The sequence below is a fragment of the Calliphora vicina genome, chromosome 5, assembly GCF_958450345.1.
Source record: "Calliphora vicina chromosome 5, idCalVici1.1, whole genome shotgun sequence".
Classification (NCBI taxonomy): Eukaryota; Metazoa; Arthropoda; class Insecta; order Diptera; family Calliphoridae; genus Calliphora; species Calliphora vicina.
Window position 1 is genome coordinate 73466714 of NC_088784.1, and position 21809 is coordinate 73488522.

The following is a 21809-nucleotide window of genomic DNA, read 5'->3' on the forward strand; positions in this document are numbered from 1 at the left end:
AAAATAAATCTTCTACATTCAACAACAATGGAAAGTGAAAATAATATTGTGCAATTTGCTCCAGTGCAATCGTTTGTTAGTCCAACATTTTGGCATAAATTGGCTGAGATAAAGTTGGATTTGGATCGTTTAAGTGATAAGCCCAGACCTGTTTATGGTTACTATACCAATCGTCATGCTAAATCGTGTTTAATGGAAATTGATTATAGTGCTTTTAATAGGTGAGTGAACTTTTCCTATTGCAGCAGTTGTTTATGGTTTATGATAGTATTGATAGGGGTGACTATGATGATAAAGGAGTGAGTGAAGGTGCGGCATTCTGTGAAAACAAAGAATGTTATTTTCTGGATTTGATTTGTTTAACCTTGAAAAACAGATAAACCGGAATAATATGTTATTTTAGAATTTGGATTGTTTACTGCAGTTTAACTATTACAAATTTTAAGAATATTGGGTGCATTCGTAAATGCATTAACAGTGCATTAATGCATATTGCAGGCAGTGATGACGCAAATTTATGAAACAACCGCATCATTTAGTTTACTCTTTCAAAAGTATGCTGGTGGTAAATATATATACTGCATTTACGAACGTACCCATTGATTACGGTTTACTTTGGGATATAAAAATCCTATTTATTTAATTTAAGGCCTTATTTAAGGCAATATTTTTAACTCAGCTATATTGAAAACCGGCATAGTAGGTATAAAAATATTTCAATCAATAACGAACTATTTATAAAATGGAAACCAAAGTATTAATGGAATCAATTGAAAAATAATTGTGGTGGGATTTATGGGGTTTATTTATTTCTATGATGTATTAAAAAATAACATCTAAAAGCCATTAAAAATAATTCTAACTAGCTCAATGTACAATAAATTCACAATTTTAGAGGTGTTAATTGAAGCAGTTAAATATGTACTTTCATTAAACAAATTGAATAATTTAATTATAACTACACCAATTCCATTTGTATTTCAGATGTTTCTAATTATATTTCACATAATTCTAAATATATTTCAGAAATTTCCAATTATAGGTATTTCAGAGTTTTAAAATTTTATTTCAGAAGATTTCCATTTTAATATCAAAAAATTCTAAAATATCATAGGAAATATTATTAAAAATTATTGAAATACAATTGGAAATGGTGTAGTTTTAAATCACAGTTTAGACAATTTTGTGATTTCTATCCTCATGTTATTAATTTAGAATATCATTCATTAGTTTAACCTTCAAAAGGATTTTTTTTATGTTAAAATACAGAAAATAACTTGATTTTGCCTAAAAGTCTAGAGAAATTTTGACAATTGGTCAATAAAACAATTAAGCACATATTTTCAAAATTGCAGCTTGAGGCAATAAATTCTATTTTATTTTAATTAAAGTAAAAATATTGTCAATGATAAATGAAATTAAATTTTATTAAGACAATTAGGGATTTTTAAAAATCAGCAATTCACTGGATGAATCTTGTAAAGGTAAAATTTGGAAAAATGATAAATAATTTTTAAGTCTGTTCATCCACAGTCACTGTATTATTTGTTGTTCTTGGGTGCCAATTTTGATAGCCTTTTCAGCTTTTCACCTCATCACACGCCACTGCAATCACGCATAATGGAGCAACAGGCTTAATGCCTTTTGGTCCCGCATAGACCGTGTCGTCCCTACTTCACTACGTCCAGTGAACTTATGGACTCATCCTGTCAAAGTAGCATAAATCCTTGAACTTGAACTACATTAAATATTGTAATATTGTTTATGCTGCTACAACAACTGTCTTATTTGTGTACTTGGGGCCCAACCTCTTTCCCATCGCGAACAGTGATGGGTGAACATCTTACAAAGGTTCTCCCATCACTGCCTCTTAAATTGTATTTGAATTCTTAATTACCCTGCGGCAAACAGTTCGCGAACTAGATTATTGATAACATCTCGGGCGTAGTTTTTAAAAATTTCTTAAATTCTTGCTGTTAAATTTCTCTTGGAGGTCTTTCTCCCAAATGTTCAGTATTTACAGTACCTGTCTTACGGAATTTTGTTATTTTGTTTTTTATATTTTTGCAAAGCTTGACTCTTTAGATAGATATAGCCATTTTCATTGATTATTAAAAAAAAATTGTGCTAAATTAAAATATTTAAATTCATTACCTTTTAGTGAGTTCACCCCGCCGAAATATTGCTTCAAATCGCATGGCACCATCTACAACAAAAACACCATTGAAGAGTTTAAAATCTGTGATAAAAACGCGTTATTGAAAGAAGAAGGCATTAAACTATTAAAATACTTTCAAAATGAGACTACACTAGATGATCCCAGTTTATTGGCTAGATTTTGCATATTATCGTTTGCGGTAAGTTGAAATTCTACTAATGTGTAAAAAAAATTTAATACAATGTTAAACATTTTTTTTTTTTTAGGATCTTAAAAATCACAATTACTACTATTGGTTTGCATTTCCCTGTCCACTGACCACAACATTGACATTGGAAAAACCAGGTACAAAACTGGTCGATTCCCGAGAAACTTTTGATCTCATACAAGAGTCATTGAAATTATGCCCAAATGGCGTATTGCAAAATTTATTTGTATTGCAAGCTTCAACAACAAATAAAAAATTCTTTACTTTAAAGGAATTCATAAATAATTTTAAAACAATGGAGAAATTGCCTTTGGAAGAAATTTACTTTTGTTTTCCCGACAACAGTGAATATGTGCACCCCTCATGGTTAATGAGAGTATATGCAGCATTTTTATATTACAAGTGGTGGGTTTTAAAATAACATATTCATATTTTCAATAACTTGTAATAAAACTTTAAATAATTGTATTTTTTCCAAGTCCTTTCCTGGTGGGTAATAGTGTTAAATTCTTGGGTTTACGCTATGGCAATCATATGAACATTGGTTTCAGTTTAATATGGCATATTAAGCAAACCGAATTATTGGATCTTGAAGATATGGACAAAATCAAATTTGTTGGATGGGAATTGAATAAAAATCAAAAGCCTCAGCCACGTATGGTTTCCATGAGGGACAGCATGGATCCTCAAGTGTAAGCTTTAGATATAACTAATATTTTAATTCATTTATAATATTTTTAATTTATTTTATATCTAGATTAACCGATAATTCCATTAATTTAAATTTGAAGCTTATGAAATGGCGTTTATTACCTGATTTAAATTTGGAAGTTATTCAAAACACCAAATGTTTATTATTTGGTGTCGGAACTTTAGGTTGTGCTGTGGCCAGAATGTTATTGGTATGTTTGTTAGATGCTTATGGAGAATTATATTTCTAATGTTTTTTTTTTTATTTTTTGGTTAGGGATGGGGTTTTAAGTATATTTCATTTGTTGACAATGGCAAAGTTGGATTGGCCAATCCCGTACGCCAATATCTTTACACATTTGAGGATGCTGTTAAGCGAAATGTCATGAAGGCTGATGCTGCTGCCGAATGTTTAAAGAAAATAAATCCATCCACTGTAAGTTGTAGAATTTTATTATTTTCGTTTGTCTTTAGAAATCTACTTTTTAAAGCCCCAGAATAATTTTGATGTATCCTGGTTCGGTTGCTATTTAAATTCGGGAAAATCGGCCCATAAATGGCAGAGATATCTTTCTGTTTTCAATCTAACCTAACCTATGTCCATTTCTATATTACAGGTTTCAGCTGGCCACGTTATGCAAATACCAATGCCTGGGCACACTGTTGGCGACTCTCTGAAAGAGCAAACCGAGAAGGACCTTAATAAACTACAAGAGTTAGTAAAGGAGCATGACGTTATATTTTTATTAACAGATTCCCGGGAAAGTCGTTGGTTGCCTACTCTACTGGGAACAGCACATGAAAAGGTATTTTGAATTAATAAATAGTTCATAAGGAAATTTATTTATTTCTCTTTCTCTTCCCATAGATTGTAATAAATTCTGCTTTAGGTTTTGACAGTTACTTAGTACAACGCCATGGTTCAGCTCGGAAGCCAGACGCTGATGCTTCAGCTACTCAAATAGAAGTAGATAATCTGAAATGCATTCCAGGACATCAATTGGGTTGTTATTTTTGTAATGATGTAACGGCACCAGGAAATGTAAGTATTTTTTATTATTTTCTTTATTAAGAAAAATTACTTAAATACAAAAACAATTAAACGGCATACAATTAATTAATCATTATAATAGAATTAAAAGTAGTAAAAACTAAAATTTAGGCACATTCATAATCAAATCTTGAATACTTTTCGAAACTTGTACACAAGGCATCACCCATTTGTATGTGATCCACACCCGTAACATGCATATGCAGACCATTTATGCAAGTCACCTTAAAGCCAACAAGATTTTGTAAAACATTTGGTAGGCGATAGGCATAACTGCAGAAATTATAACCATCAACGGCAGTCAAGAATTCTTTCTCCGTAAAGGCAATAGCAAGTTTGAATTGTTGATTGAAGACAAAAGGAAAACCGCCATGACGTTCCTCGGGACCAAATCTATAAAGAAAAGTAAACAAATCTTAATATAATAACATTTTTAATGAACACATCTCTCTCAACTTACTCAAAACTTTTATTATGACTATTACGCACCACCACCTTCTGATCAAATCTGACACTAAAATGAAAATCTTCTCGTTTCGAGTCTGACTCCATAAACTTTATAATAAATTGTCCCTTCTTGTTATCAAAACAACGTGCTGTTATAACAATAACATGGCCAGGACTATATAATATGGGTACATCATTACTGAATGCCTTAAAATAATCCGATGTATGTATGGCTGGCCAGGGATTTGGAAATACTGTACGATGATCTATTTGCTTTATAACTTGTATTTGATCTCGCAATTCCAGCGATCTTAAAGATTCCAATGGCACACGATATTTAAATGTACAATATGGTCGACTGTTAATGGAAATGTGAAACTTATCCTCGCATGCCAATATATAGATCATGAAAAAGTCACCCGATGTTATGGGATTTGGCAAAGAGTAGTTGTCAATATTTTTGATTTCCTCCTCACCCCATACACCGTTGACTCGTGCATTTCTCACAATGCAATCGTCACGAAAATACACTGTAAAGCGCAAACCAATATCAGCATTGGGATTAATGGTAGATTTGGCTGTAGCTAATGTTAAATTGAATCTGTAATAGGTAAAACAAAAAAAATAGTGTGGTTAATGAATAGGAAATTATGTGTATATTTGTATCATCAAGCTTTGTTTGAATTTGGATATAATCGTCGATGTGCTAACAAGAACCTTCACGGGTAATTATTGATAAATTATTTTATGAAAGCCTATTTGATCATCCATTTATTTGACAAACTATTCTCAAATATGCCCATTGGTTTCAAAGTTATCAAATAGATTCATGGGTTTAAGAAAAACTGTTTTAAGTTCACAAATTTAATAATATTTTGACCGGATTAACAACGCCATATTACTCTAGATCCAATTTAATACTAATAATAAATGATCAGAAAATTAAATTTTTGAAGGAGACCTATTCATCAATCTGAAATGTATTGGGCCGTTATAAAGAGTATATAGTGTCAATGACAAAAAATAAATTGCTCGATTGTTGTTGCACTCAAATCTTCGGGAAGAGCAGATGAATCCAAGTTCTTCATACTGTATGATTGATGGCCTCACACGGATTATGGGTAATTGCGATAATTCGTCACTTATCACTATGAACAACCTGGGCTGCAGTAATTTCTCTGGGATCCGAACATATACCCATAATCGTTTGTCTGGCTAGATCCAATGATTTTATCATCTCTGAACGTCAAATATACATTAACCAAAAGAAAGAAAACTGGCACAGCCTCAGAGAATTTACCGACCACATCTTTAATGGTCTACTGGTTCCCACCACTGTACACTTAGCAGAGAGGAAGTTTCGCGAAACTGTCATCGCATCATCGAATATACGTAGTGCGGGACTCGCGGATGAACGTGATGATAGCCAAAAAAGCAACCCTGATGACCCAAGGATCAGCAGGTTGATAAATGAGGCCAAGCGGAACAAATGTTAGGATAATTTGAAGAACTGCAATTTGAGTTCAAGAGTTGACAAGTTGTGGTCTACAGTTCTCTCTACAACTCGTTGAAGAAGAATGATAGATAGTATGATAAGTTTGCAGATACCTCTATAACCGACATTTAACGATGATCATGCGCTTTTAGTAGTGTTCGCAAACTACATAATCTTCCTGTCTCGGACACACCACAACTTTATACACCAACTGAAGTTGCAAAAGTCAACAGCGCAGCCCAATCTTTAAAGGACATAGGACCAGGCGAATTATTCATGCTGATGTGATTTGAGAAGCTAGGTGTCGAGTACCTGACAACGGTTTTAACCTCTAATTTTGAAACTCAGAAAAATCGGGACTGAGGGACAATCGTACAGGCCGATATCTTTCTTGTCGCGAAAATACCCGAATCTCTTCTCCTCCTCCAGCTGGTCCGTCAACTACCAGCAGCTCGCCAGCAGCATGGATTCCGCATAGGATTCGTAATCGGAAAAAATAATCCGAGAATTCCTGGGAAAATTTTTTAGATATTTTGGATGCTATTAACAGAAAATCAGTTGATATAGACGAATTACATTTTAAATAACCAAATTTTTGTCACCAGAACTAAAATTTCTCAACCGCAGCAGACAAATTTGGTTTTGACTAAATTATTTTGATTAAAAATACGTTCGATTATCACAACCAAAACTATTTTTTATGTGTGACAAAAACAGAAAAATGTCCTTATTTCCTGGGCATAGAAAACACCATTACAGCATTATCCGCCATAGTCACTTGAATTTCACAGGTTTTGAACCAGCAGAGGTCATATGAACGGACTATGCTAGTTTCACTTGACCTGTCGAAGCCCTTCAACACTGTCAGTCACGCCGTACTCTTTGAGGACATCCTGTAGTCCACAATGCCAAACAATATGATGAGATGGATAGTGAATTATCTGAGTGGCGGCAGTTGTCCTTTAGGTCGGAATTCTGTTTCACTTATCATTAACGAAGTCATCTTTAACACTCTTCATCATCTGGATGAGATAAAACTCAATTTAGAGATCACGGCCGACAGTGAACCACTCAAAAATCTTAGGTGCCAATTGTGATAGAATTTTTACCTCATCAGCATACGCCACTGCAATCTCACAGAAATCGTGAAATAGGAACAATATAGATCAGGGCCCTCATGATACCGCCACATATATAACTGTCCAAATAGAAACACACGTCAAAGAACACATATCAATGAAATAGTTCAGAAAATTATGGATATATAGTACAGTTCTGAACATATGGCTAATCTTAACAGTAACTGTTTATTAAATAATTAAAAATTTATTTTTTAGCGATGCAAATATCAGGAGAAATAAAATTTTAAAATTAACATCGATTGAAAAATAACTGCGAGACATTTGTGAGGTACATGAAGTTAACCATGAACTAGTTTTTTATACCCTTCACCTTCGTGAGAAGGGTATATATAAGTTTGTCATTCCGTTTGTGATTTCCACAATATAATTTTCCGATCCTATAAAGTATATATACTCTGGATTCTTATAGATAGCTTAGTCGATTAAGCCATGTCCGTCTGTCTGTTGAAATCAACTTTTCGAAGCCCCCAAATAACTTACATAAACGATGCATACATCAATATCTCCGGAATTCTTCCGGCTCGGTTGCTAATTAAAATCGAGAAAATCTTTCCACAAATGGCTGAGATATAAGGAAAAAACTAGGACAGCCTCGATTTTTGACCTACAGTGGTTGAAACAATGGAAACTTTTCTAAATATTTCATTAGTGGCCTAAAATCTGAAATAATTTTTTAAAAATTTTTAAAATTTTGTAGTATTTTATTTGTATACTTTAATTAACTTAATTTAACAAAAAACAAAGGACATAATTTAATTCTAAAAATGAGAAAACAAAATTAAAAGATTTCTTTATTACGGCATTGACAAAACAATGGAAACTTAGGTATTATTTTAACAAATATGGTCTAAACTTTGCAATTACTCAATATTTTGTTGGGTATCCCTTATTTTTTATAACTGCTACACATCGACGATGCATTTAACCAATTAAAGAGTCAATGGTCTCCTTTGAAATATTTTGCCATTCCCTTATAATCGCCTCCGATAAATCTTCCTTCCTGGTGTAATTTTGGGTCCTTATTTTACGATCTACAATTTCCCATAGATTTTCTATGGGATTGAGATCTGGCGATTGGGCAGGCCACTTCAAAACACGTGGTGTGTTTCGGATCCTTGTCATGTTGGAATCTCCAAACTAGGGGCATATTTTCCTCAGCGTATGGATACATAACATCGTTTAATATGGTTCTGTATCCTATAACTGTCATGGATCTTTTATAATATGAATTGGGCCCATACCTTGCCCTGAAAAACATCCCCATACCATAATATTGCCACCGCCAAACTTTACAGTCTTATTTGTGTACTTTGAATCTAATCTTTTTCCCTTTGGTCGACTTACAAATGTTCTCCCATCACTGCCTCTTAAATTGTATTTGGATTCGTCGGAAAAGAGAACAGTATTCCATTTTAAATTATCTTGTCTAGGAGTAGTCTTACGAGATCTTCCACCTAAATGTTGAGTGTTTACAGAACCGGTCTCACGAAATTTCTTTATAATTTTTGAAACTGCTGATTTATTTATTGAATATTTGTCACAGATACTTTTTTGTTTTAAACCAGCTTTAAAATCTTTAATTATTTTATTTTTTAAGTCTTCATAAATCTTAACTTTAGCCATTTTCGTTAACTTTTTTGAAAAAAAACAATTATGCGAAAAACTTAGAAAAATAAATTGTGAAAAATTACCAGAATTTAAAAATAAAATAACTGTAAACAGGATGCTTTTTACATCGTTCTTTTAAATATTATTTTCGTTTTACACTTCTTTCTTGCAGAAGTTTAAAAGTTTCCATTGTTTTGTCAGTAGCGAAATAGTGAATATTTTTAATTTTGTTCCCTTTTTTCAGAATATAATTAATTATGTTGTTTGTTTTTCAGTTAATTTATATACTAAATAAAACTATACAAGTAAAATACTAAAAAATAAATTTTTATTTTAAAAAAATATTTTAAATTTTGGGCTACATATGGAATATTTGGAAAAGTTTCCATTGTTTTGTCAAGCACTGTATATCTGTGCTTGACAATAAATAAATATTAAAAAAAAATTTCCAAAAAACCTGGAAAAAAATAAATTTTGTTTACCTAAAAATAATTAAAGTTTTTAGTCTAATTTGGTGAAGGGTATATAAGAATATAGCTCTCTTACTTGATGAAATTAAGTTAGTTCTTTAATAACTAGATGTGAAGTATTAGATTTCGAAAATCTAGAAAAAGCGGGAATCACAATTCCCGCGCAGGACGCTTACTAAAAGCTATTAAACCCACATATTTTAAGGTATAATGAGGTATAAGAAAATATATGAGACAATTCACTTTATTAGTTTAAATTTTATTAGGATTAATGTATCACCATTCCTTTAAATTATTTTATATAGGTATTCGAAATTGTTCTCTAATATCAGATAGTAATTTACTTGCACTTACTATAATGGGGGAAACTTTTTAAAATTACTCATTATAGGTATTTATTATCACCAATTCTTATCAATGAGTTTCACACGTCTTTTATTGTCTCACATACTTACCGAGAAGCACCATCGATAGTTTTTGCAACAATTTCCAAGGCATGTCCGAATTCCAAATGATGAGCCAAATTGCCAGCAAATTCCGTCAACATTTTTATTTATATTTTTCCCTTTTAAATTTCCACTAGTATTTAATATAACAAATTCAGACAATGTCTTCAATCAATTTGTTGTGTTAGTATTGTAATTAATTTATTAATTAATTCTCATTCAGTATTTAATTTACACTTTGTTCTCGAATTGATTTTTAAAAATGTAATCGCACTTGATAACGATCAACCGGCACACTATTTTAACAAATTGTTTCTCTCTTTCTCATACGATTCAATGTGATATTAAACGCGAATGTCTAAAACACAACTAAAATTTCAGTTTTAAGTTAAGAAATATTTATGTTTTGAATTTGTTTTTCTTTCTTTAAATGTTGTAGGTATGTTGTCTTACTAATTCCGTCCGTTCCACCTTAAGTCCGTCCATCTATCTATCTATCAATATTACGAATTTGTTGTATGTACTATATTATATTATTAGTTTTGTTGTTGGTGTCGTGTTATCAGCTCTAGTAGAATAAACAGTTTGAGTTTTATCTAATCGCTTCATGTCACAAAAAAGGGAAAAAACAAAAAATAAAATGTAAAATAAAACTCAGATATTTACTATTTATGTATGAGCGTAAACGCTAACGAGAAAATAAACTAAACATATTATTATTTATTTTGTTTTTGTTATAACTGTTGTAGTATTACTAACTAATAATTTCTATTAACTTTAGTTTCTCAACACAATCTTTTTTTTTTTATATTTTGTAAATGAAACTATACGAAATGTTTGGCGTTTTTCTTTGTTGAATGCAGTTTTAGTTTTGCATTCATTTTAATATTAAGACAGGAAATTTAATTATTAAATACACATTTTTCAATTCACTATTCTTAAGAGTATTTGTATTCTCTTACTCTCTTACGCTCTCACTATTATCTATCCCCTTCTGCCATCTGATCTACACAGAGTTGGGCCATCGACAATTTTTGCGGGGGATCACATGACGTAGTTGTTTATTTATATAATACATTTTACAATCATTTGTTTTTTTCAATTTAATTTCAGAAATTATTATACCCTTCACCTTCGTGAGAAGGGTATATATAAGTTTGTCATTCCGTTTGTAATTTCTTTTCCGACCCTATAAAGTATATATATTCTGGATCCTTATAGATAGCGGAGTCGATTAAGCCATGTCCGTCTGTCTATCTGTCCGTCGGTCTGTTGAAATCAATTTTCTGAAGACCCCAGATATCTTCGGGATTCAAATCTTAAATAATTCTGTCAGACATGCTTTCGAGAAGTTTCCTATTTAAAATCTGCAAAATCGGTCCACAAATGGCTGAGATATGAGGAAAAAACCAGGACAACCTCGATTTTTGACCTACACATCTGCTCAAAATAATAGATACACCAAAATTTATTTTTTAAAAACGAAAAAAAATAATGGTATATTGTAAAATTATAAAAAAAATTCAGTCGATTTTTATTTATAGTTAAAAGGAGAGTAAAAAACAAAAACAAAATATTTCATAATTAATAATAAATATTATAAAGTAAATTAAATTTCTTAAATTTCGAAAAATTTGGTGCTCATAATAATAGATACATTTTTAAAAATTCTTATTAAACAAAAGCTAATAAATTTTATCTTAAAAAAATTAGTTTATTATTAAAGTAAAGCTAGTATCCAGTATATCCACCTTTGTTTTGTAAAACTTTCTCCACTCTTCTGGGCATACTGGATATCAAGTTCTGACACTTCTCCAATGGAATCTCGTACCATATTTTTTGCGTTTTCTCCCATAAATCGTCTTTATTTTTGAAAACTTCCTTCGAAAGCCTTATCTTTAATTCACTCCACAAGTTTTCTATTGGGTTTAAATCAGGGGATTGGCTGGGCCAGCTTAAAACAGGTACGTTATTCTCCAAGAACCAGTTTTTAACTAATCTTGAACTATGTTTTGGGTCGTTGTCCTGCTGGAATGTCCATATTAATGGCATATTTTCCGATGCATATGGAAGCATTGCGTTTTCCAATATGTCTCTATACCCACTAGCATTCATGGTATCTTCTATTCGGAATATCGGACCAACACCATTCCATGAAAAGCAACCCCAAACCATTATGTTTCCCCCGCCATGTTTTACCGTCTTTTTTGTAAATTTAACGTGGAATTCATTTCCTTTTGGTCGGCGTACATTTCTTTGGCAGTCGTTTCCAAACAAATTTATTTTTGTTTCGTCGCTCCATAAAATATTTCTCCATTTTTTTTCGCCTTCACACCCGGACCATTGTAAGTGCTCTTTAGCAAATTCTAATCTTGTCTTGATATTTTTTTGGCGCATTAGTGGCACTTTTCTGGCAATTCTTCCCGGCAATTTAGCTTGTAAAAGACGACGACGAACTGTTTGTGGACTGATTTCGTTACATAGCTCCGCAGAAATAGCTTTCGATGATATGAAAGGGTCTTTTTTAACCATAAGGACGATCCGCCTATCTGTTTCTGGACTGGTTTTCTTTGGTCTACCGCGAGTTTCTCTTTTTTGTTTTTTAGATAAAGCATTTTGGACAAAATGTAAAGATCTTCCTATGCTCTTTGCTATTTCCCGTAATGATTTTCCTTGATTTCTCATCGTTTGAACAATTTTTTTCTCATCTTCGGTACAATGATGATTTCGTCCCATTTTCTTCAAAAGAGTCCTATTTTTTATAAAATTGTTGCTAAAATTTAAATTATACTTACTGTTTCACGTAAATAGGAACAAAAAATTGCACAAAAAAAAAATTGTATATAAACAAATTACAAATTACTGATGTGTATCTATTTTTATGAGCAAATAATTTTTTGTAATTCAAATAAATTCGTTTTTAAAAATCAACATGAAAGCAAATAGTTGCCAGATTTTTGACTGACATGACATTGCCAGATAGAAATTTTAATAATATGATGTATTCTTAACGCTTGCGAGGAAATTTTCAATGTTACCGACATTTAAATTTTTTCCAATTAGGTGTATCTATTATTTTGAGCAGATGTGTATATCTGGATTACTTAGTCATTAATATAGACAATATGGATATCTAATGATAGATATTTCAAAGACCTTTGCAATGACGTATATAAAAATATAGTAAGTTGGACCTACAGTGGGTCAAAATCGGAAAATTTTAAACCGATTTTTTTTCACCAAGTTTTTTTTCGCTAAATATAAAAAAAAATTTTAAAAACAAAAACAAAATTTAAAAAAAAAATTTTGAAAAACAATTCGAAAATTTTTTTTTCCAAAAAATGAAAAAACTCCAAAATTTTTTATGTTTACCTAAGAATATTTAAAATTTTTATTTTGAAGTATAATTTGGTGAAGGGTATATAAGATTCGGCACAGCCGAATATAGTTCTCTTGTTTTGAAATTGATTTGAATTGAGAATGTCTCTCGAAAAAGTATTTATTTTTTTTAATAAATTTTTTAATTGTGCTAATATGGATCTTGAAAGCCTGTATAATTGTATCTCCAGAATTGCATTGGGTGTTCATTTAGGACTCTGATGCATTAGCCTCTAATGGCTTCAAAGACCGCCGTTTGCGTTTTCCGAGCACTTGCAATTGACTATCGGTCGACGTCTTTGATGTTGCTGCGAAAGCGTCAAAAATCTCTCCGTATGTGTCGGGGAAGGGAATACTGCATCAGAATCTGATAGTTGGGATGACTGGGCAGATGGCATGCTAACTAGTCAACAACACATCATGTTGTCTGACCGACTGTAACCTGGTCTTCTTACGCAGAGTGCCCTGATAGACTAGACGATAGTGTACTGACTATCAATCTGAGGTTGCCAGAGAATCTGGCAAAACGCTTCGCAGTTTGTGATTGTTTTTTTTTTTTTTTTAAGATGATTCAAATTCGTTGCGATCCGGATTGCATTATTCTGGGCCGTTTGTAAACTTCGCTATTGGGTGTCACTAAGGAATGAGGTCCATTCTGAGGCAGCATAATTAAGAAGAGAGCCACCAATAAGCGATTGTATTTTTGATTTGTGTATTTTAGAACGAATTTATCTTATTATTTGTGGGCATAAATATAATACCGTCAACGGCCTCGAATTTGTTCACTATTAATACTATTTCAGATTCAAATGGTGTACAATTTGTTTCTTGCTCACTTTTGATTTAGAGTTATACGGTAATAATAGTCATTATTTGCGAGCTCGGATATGAAAAGGCCTTCGTACGGCCAAAAGAGAAACATTATTATGCAAATAAGCTTTTTGAAACACCCCGAAGACATTTTTTGAAAGGAACTACGATTGAAGCAAATTTTGGAAAACAAAAGGTACGACGATTGAAGCAAATTTTGGAGTATAAAAGGAACTACGATTGAAGCAAATTTTGGAATATAAAAAAACTACGAGTGAAGCAAATTTTGGAATATAAAAGGAACTACGATTAAACAAAATTTTAGAATATAAAAGCAACTACGATTGAATCAAATTTTGGAATATAAAAGGAACTACGACCATTGAAACAAATATTGGAATAAAAAAGGAACTACGATTGAAGCAAATTTTGGAATATAAAAGGAACTAGGATTAGAGCAAATTTTGGAATATAAAAGGAACTACGATTGAATCAAATTTTGGAATATAAAAGGAACTATGATTGGAACAAATTATGGAATATAAAAGGAACTACATTTGAAGAAAATTTTGGAATATAAAAGGAATTAGGTTTGGAGCAAATTTTGGAATATAAAAGAAACTAGGATTGGAGCAAATGTTGGTATATAAAAGGAACTAAGATTGAAGCAAATTTTGGAATATAGAATGAACTAGGATTGGAGCAAATTTTGATATATAAAAGGAACTGGGATTGGAACAAATTTTGGAATATAAATGAACTACGATTGAAGCAAATTTTGGAATATAAAAGGAACTAGGATTGGAACAAATTTTGGAATATAAATGAACTACGATTGAAGCAAATTTTGGAAGGAACTACTAATTCCATGTTGAACTAAAAAAATAAAATCAAATAGAGCTTTTTCCAAATTTCATTTAACATTATCCAATAAAGTTGTATGTGCTGTTTTTCTATAGCGAACGAGTGCTTTGAGTGGACGTTTTACATGTATTTTGTTTTTGTTACAATAACAAAACACATGTTAAATTTCCACTCAAAGTACTCGTTCGCTATAGAAAACAGCACATTAGTTTAAAGGTTTATGCGAGCCAATTCTTGGACAATACTGTTTTATCCATATGTCTGGCATTTGTTTACATGAATTGTTTGGTTCTTTTTCGACTGAGAGAGCAAACATTTAATACAGCTGCAATTGTTTACACTTAATAAAAGCTTTGAAAAGCTATAGCTGATACATATATGTATCTGTATCAGGCATGGACAATTGAGATTTTGAAATAGTACTGAACGCAAATCAAAGAAACACTTTTTTTTTGATTCAAATAATAAAAATACTAAAGCTGGAGGTCCACACTACGCGTCTTCGCGTCAAAGCATTGCGTGCTTTTCATACCTACTTCGCATTCTACGCTTCAAGTTACATGCGATGCTTTTTAAGCGTAAATTTTTTGTTTTATTATTAAAAAACTTGGCGTTTTCTGCAGCATTTATTTATTTTTTCACCATTAAATTTGTTTTAATTTATTAAAATTGAAAAATACACATTAAAAAAAATAATATAAATTGTCAAAATCAGCTGACTTGTTCGTGCGCCGCTTGTGACGCTTATAAAAGTAGAAAGTAGATCTACTTTAAGCATTCTACGCGTCAAGGCATTCTTCGCTTTTGTATTTGTAACTTGCAGCGTACAAATACATATTTGGTCAATTCACAAGGTCTCTTATCGTGTCATATTGTTATAATGTCCTAATATTTCGCAATGGTTTTTTATTGCTTTTCTAGCAAAAAAATGTCCTAAAATACACACAGTTACAGTTACGTTAAGTATACGTACGATTTACTTTTTGGGACTTTTTTTAAAAATCTATATATTTAAAAATACAAGGCCTGTCTCATTCATTCACTCACTCACTCATGACTGATGAGTCAGTGAGTAACTGTGTGTAATACTACTATGTATGCTATGTTTACTGTGTTATCGTAACCAACCAGGAGAGACCTGCGCCGAATGCCTAAGAGTCGGTTAAGCCGAGCTGCCGAGTCGTGATATACTAGGACATTATGACAATATGATTGATAAGAGACCTTGTGAATTGCCCAATTGATTCTACTTTTTTGACAGCAGCGTAGAATGCGAGAATGCTTAAAACGCGTGGTGTGGACCTCCAGTATTTTGGGATTTCTTAAGCAAAAACTTCACTTACAATTTTAAATGTTACTAAAATTTAACTACTTCCTGAATGCATTATTTTGTAGCGAATACAAATGAAAATCTAACCGTGAGGTCGCGAGTTCAACACCCAGTTGGGTCAAAATTTTTATTATTTTTTTTTTTGTAATTACAATTGTATTGAATTAATTATTTTTAATTAAATTACAATAAATTTAAAAAATTAAAATTATGCTGATTTTTCATTGTGTGTGAAAACCCTTTACTAATGCTTAACAATGTAAAAAGGTCGTGGAGTAGTTTAAAAGACGGTAGATTAACAAACAAAAGTGGTTGAAGTGAATTACGTGGGTTTGAGTCGTGTCCCAGACAAAAAAATTGTTGTTTTACATACACTAATCTCTTTATTGTAGGACACAGCTTACTTTTGGGACATCGCAAATAATAAGTAGTATAATCGTCAAATTCCCTTATTTTCAATTTCAGCTTATTTATAAGTAAAGTTTTAGCGGGCGGTTTAAAAGAAAGTAGAAACATTTATATTTTTATACTCTCCACCATGAGTGGTAAGAGTATAACGTCACCTGAAATGCAAATGGGCATAACAACCAAAATTGAGTTTTTAATTGATATTGGTATGGCGCATTTAGTTTTAATTTTATTTCTTAAATCTTTATAGTCTCTCAAGGATCGTACTCTGGATCAGCAATGTACTGTTACACGGCCTGGTGTCTCAAATATAGCCGCCAGTTATGCTGTGGAATTATTAGTGTCTTTACTACATCATCCCCTAAAAGAGTTGGCCCCAGCCTATTATGCCTCTAGTGGTAATTTGAAATCTTCATCGTCAGCAACCGATAAAACACCCGAGGGAATTATGGGTATTTTACCACATTCCATTAGGGGTATGTTGAGTAGCTTTGAAAACATACTACCAGCATCAGAAAAATTTAAGCAATGTATTGCCTGTTCAGAGGTGAGTTTTAAAATATTGTATATGTATTTATTTTTTTTAACTAAACATTTGATTTCAATTTTTTTTTTGCATAGAATGTCCTAAATGCTTATCATACCCAAGGCAATGAGTTTCTCTTTAAAGTATTTGAATCTGCTAAATATTTGGAAGATTTAACTGGTATTTCCGAATATAAGGATCTAAATAATGAGGTAAGTTATTGAAATTTTCGTTAGAATTGAAATTTATTTTTATTTTCTTATAGATTATTGATTTCAACGATTCTGATTTAGAACTGTCGGATGATTAAATTCAACAATTGTATGAACAGGACCAAACATAGAAATTAAACAGCATTTATGTATTAAACAAATCATTCTTATTTATTATATGCATATTTTTTAAATGACTCTCTTTTAGCTTTTTACGTTAAATGTGGCTTTAAATGTTTAAATTAAAAAAATAAACAGGCTTGTATTGTATGTGTGTCATATGAAAAAAAAACAGATTTGTTTTATTAAATATGTATATAAGCTAGGCACTACGTTAAAGTGGACCTGCTCACGAATTAATTAATTCACTCTATGGCTGAATTACCGCATTCGAGAAAATTTATCGTAATTTTGACTATATTTTCTTAGTTATATACAAAGTATACCAAGTAGTCCAACTCTCTATTTTATAAATTTACTCTCTCACATATATGGGTACTGTGTAAATTCAACACCCTTGTGAGAGAATTATACACATCAAAAGTCTCGAAATTTTAACTATAAATTGTCCAATAAATATAGTTTGATACGCGTAAATTCACTAACACACATTATTTTATAATTTTTTTCAACACATTTAGCACTTTTTCTTTTCCGAAGCAAGTCCATTTCGCACAAACTAAAAAATCATGGTAGAACCAACCAGGTACAATTATTAGGGAGATTTTTCAATATTTACCCCTACAACGTCAAATAACGCATTTACTATAATCACTTTTTATTTTGTTTTCTCAATGTTTTGCACGTTATATTAAAACTAACACATATTTATTTGGAAAACATTTAATTTGAATTGAATATTTTAGGAAAAAAAGTAAATACACAAAAATTTGTTTAATTATTTTTTTTTGTCTTAGACATTTCGTTTTGTTTTTTTCTAATTTTCTTTTATTTGACGTTATAAGGAATGTATAATTGAGAACGTACTTTCTAATAATTGTACCTTGCTTGTTCTGCTATGCTAAAAAATATTTTTTTATTAATTTTGACGTTTTATTTTGTTTGTGGTAGGTTTTAAAATATAGAACAGAGTTTCAATTTTTGGTATTGAAAATAGAACAAAATTTAAATAAATTAAAATTTAAACATTTTTTTAGAACTCTGTGTGTATGGTGAAAATTCAAAACGAACCAACACATATACATTTTTGTAACTAACACATATTTAGACTTAGGTACTTTTTCACTAACACATGTATAGAGTTAGGTACTGCTGTCAAAGAGTTGGACTACTTGTTATACTTTGTTTCTTACTAAAACTAATTTGTCAAAGATACTTTGACTGGCTTGGTTTCATAAAAATAAAACTGATATAATTTCAATGTTTGAAAAATTTTAAAAATAAACAATTAGAAAAAAAAATATTGTCTCCCCGACGGGGAATTGAACCCCGGTCTCCCGCGTGACAGGCGGGGATACTGACCACTATACTATCGAGGATGTTGAACTACGTTTGCTTAACTATGAATAAAAGTATTTGATGATTACAGATAGTTAATAAGCTTTATTAAAAAAAAGCTTTACATATAAAAGCAGTGCTCCTCTAACTGTGAATAGTTTACAGTGTGTAAAATTTATTAAGATGTGAATAAAATAATTCAAATTTATTAGATTTTGGACGAAAAATATAAATAAAAATGCAAATTTTCAACTTCTGTAAAAATGAGGACTAAAACAAAAAAAGTCTAATGTTTCTCAATATAAAATATTAAAATAAAAATGTATGTAGATTTGGCATAATTTAAAAACCAAAAAAATAAATAAACAGTTTAACAAATTAAAAAAAAGTACTAAAAAAACACGTAAAAGTCAATAAAATCAAGCATCATGAAATTCTAAATTTAGGATTCATCCAAAACCAGGAAAATTTTGTACCATACAAATTGAACCCGAGATACCTTGAAAGACGATTTTGTTTGTTCGAAATTATGCTTGAACGCTATAAAAGAAAATTATTTTTGAATTGAATCATTAATTGCGGAGAACTATAATTGTAGTAGGTTTAACCATAAATTGCGTGATACTTCAAACTTTGTCTGATTTTTATACCCTTCATCTTCGTGAGAAGGGTATATATAAGTTTGTCATTCCGTTTGTAATTTCCACAATATAATTTTCCGACCCTATAAAGTATATCGCTGGCTTAACATGCAAAGGCTCTAAGTCCATTTTTTTAGAAATTGAGATTTTAATGCAGTAATGTACAATAAGTAAAAATACATTGATTACAAAGAAAAAAATTGGAGTTATATCGCTTTTTGTTGTTATTTTGTAGTGATCAGCAAAAGCGATTATTCAAATTTATCACAAGAAAAAGCTCTAAGTCCCTATAAAAAGTACTTTTCTGTCAAATTGTTCAATAACATAAATGGTCGGTCAAGCCCAACCTACACTAAGTAAATGAGCAAAATTATTTTTCTTTTAAAATGTCAATAATTTATTTTAGGAAGAGTCTTATTGGGGACTAATTATGGACCGATTGCCATGAAAGTTATTTGCGTTGAATTTTATGTGTATACCAAAATTTTTAAGAGATTTATGCTCAATAAAGTGATTTTTGGAACCGGGCCTTATATGGGAGCTATGACTAATTATAGACCGATCGGCATGAAATTAGGTGACATGATTTCCATAGTATAAAGTATTTCGGGAGGACATTTGTATGGGATTAATTGTATTAATCGACTCATAAAGTTATTCTGAGTCTATCGGTATAATTTAAGGTGGGTATTACACAATATTTTTAGGTATACAAATTTTAAAAAAAAAATTCCAAATTAGTTTTTTCTAAATTGTTTTTTTTCAAGATTTTTATTTTTTTTTTTTTTAATTATTAGTGAAAAACAAGTAGGAGAGCTATATTTGGCTGTGCCGAATCTTATATACAATTTTTAAAAAAGTTTTTTCGAAATTTTTTTTTTAATTTTTAAAAAATTAAAAAAAAGAATTGATGGCAAAAAAAATGTTTGATGAAAAAAAAAATCGGGTTAAAATATATTTTTCCCCATTTTGGCCCATTGTAGGTCCAACTTACTATAGTTTTATATACATCGTTGCAATGGACTTTGAAATTTCTATCACTACATACCCATATTGTCTATATTAATCCGGATATAAAAACTAGTAAATAAGAAATGAAAGACAAGTTCTAAGAAAAAGACCTAAGTCCATCAAAAAAATACAGACTAAGCAATAGAAAAAGCTCTAAGTCCAAAAAACCTTTTATCTCGGCAAATACTTATTTTATTATTTTGCTTTTACGCACATAGAAAACAAAGAAAAATACAAAAAAAATTGTGTTTACAGAATTCAAAAATATTTACGCAAAAAATTGTTTGAATGTTTTTTGTCTCTCCTGTAAAATTTTAAAATATGGACATAGAGCCTTTGCATGTTAAGCCAGCGATATATATTCTGGATCCTTATAGATAGCGGAGTCGATTAAGCTATGTCCGTCTGTCTGTCTGTTGAAATAAATTTTCTGAAGACCCCAGATATCTTCGGGATCCCTAATCTTTAATAATTCTGTCAGACAAGCTTTCGAGAAGTTTCCTATTTAAAAATCAGCAAAATCGGTCCACAAATGGCTGAGATATGAGGATAAAACCAGGACAACCTCGATTTTTGACCTATTCTGGATTACTAAGACATTATGGGTACCTAATGATAGACATTTCAAAGACCTTTGCAACGACGTATATAAGACCATAGTAAGTTGGACCTACAATGGGTCAAAAACAAAAAAAAAATATTGAAAAAACAAAAAAAAATTTAAAATTTAAAAAAAAAAATTTAAATAACAATTCGAACAAATTTTTCTTCCAAAAAATTAAAAAAAAAATTTTTGTTTACCTAAAAATATTTAAAATTTTTATTTTGAAGTATAATTTTGTGAAGGGTATATAAGATTCGGCACAGCCGAATTTGGATATTTGATATGTCCAAATTTACGTAATTTGGACATATCAAATATCTAGTGAACTGTATTAGAGTATCCGTAAAACTTCGAAGGATTTATTTCGTTACCATGGTACGTAGTTGGCTGAAAATGTGCCAGATTGGATTAGTTATTTTCGAATATTTGGAGAACAATAATTGTGAAAGTCTTAAAGCTTAGTACAGATGTATTCCTTACCAGTTTACGAAGTTTAGCAAAAATGAGAGTGATCGTAGCAGTGAGTGTAGGACCTCCATTACAAAGAAAATTGTAATTTCAAGAGTCTTTAAGTTTTGTCTCATTCAATTTCATATAGTTATACGATGTTTGGCTGAAATTGGGCGGAATCGACTTGACCCCTCTCAAATAAAGAAAATAGTTATAATTGAATATCTGGATAATAGTTAAAGTAAAGCTTGAAATGAGTTATTTTGTTACCATTGTACATATCAGATATACAGGCCTTTTACACATTTTGTTCGGAATGTTTCCGATTCCATAGTTTTTATTCCAATCGATTTCGTTTTAGGTTCTTCAAATTCCGTGTTATTTATTTATTCCAAAAATATT

General features: G+C 30.9%; 2 protein-coding genes and 1 non-coding gene across 3 annotated transcripts; 1 reads left to right on the plus strand and 2 right to left on the minus strand.

Moving 5' to 3' along the window:
• On the plus strand, positions 1–17541 carry Atg7 (Autophagy-related 7). Its single transcript, XM_065511215.1, has 11 exons — positions 1–221; positions 2162–2357; positions 2425–2771; positions 2846–3058; positions 3124–3268; positions 3334–3492; positions 3674–3862; positions 3925–4098; positions 16756–17052; positions 17127–17243; positions 17297–17541. The coding sequence occupies exons 1-11, from the start codon at positions 28–30 to the stop codon at positions 17339–17341; spliced, it is 2076 nt and encodes a 691-aa protein (XP_065367287.1). The 5' UTR covers positions 1–27; the 3' UTR covers positions 17342–17541.
• LOC135960032 (32 kDa beta-galactoside-binding lectin) lies at positions 4149–10439 on the minus strand. Its single transcript, XM_065511216.1, has 3 exons — positions 9725–10439; positions 4568–5155; positions 4149–4500 (listed from the first exon to the last, which is right to left on the minus strand). Exons 1-3 carry the CDS (start codon positions 9814–9816, stop codon positions 4215–4217), a joined length of 966 nt encoding a protein of 321 aa, XP_065367288.1. The 5' UTR covers positions 9817–10439; the 3' UTR covers positions 4149–4214.
• Positions 17542–18670: 1129 nt separating the features above from the next.
• On the minus strand, positions 18671–18742 carry TRNAD-GUC (transfer RNA aspartic acid (anticodon GUC)). Its single transcript has one exon. It is a non-coding gene; the product is annotated as a tRNA-Asp (tRNA).
• Positions 18743–21809: the final 3067 nt, after the last annotated feature.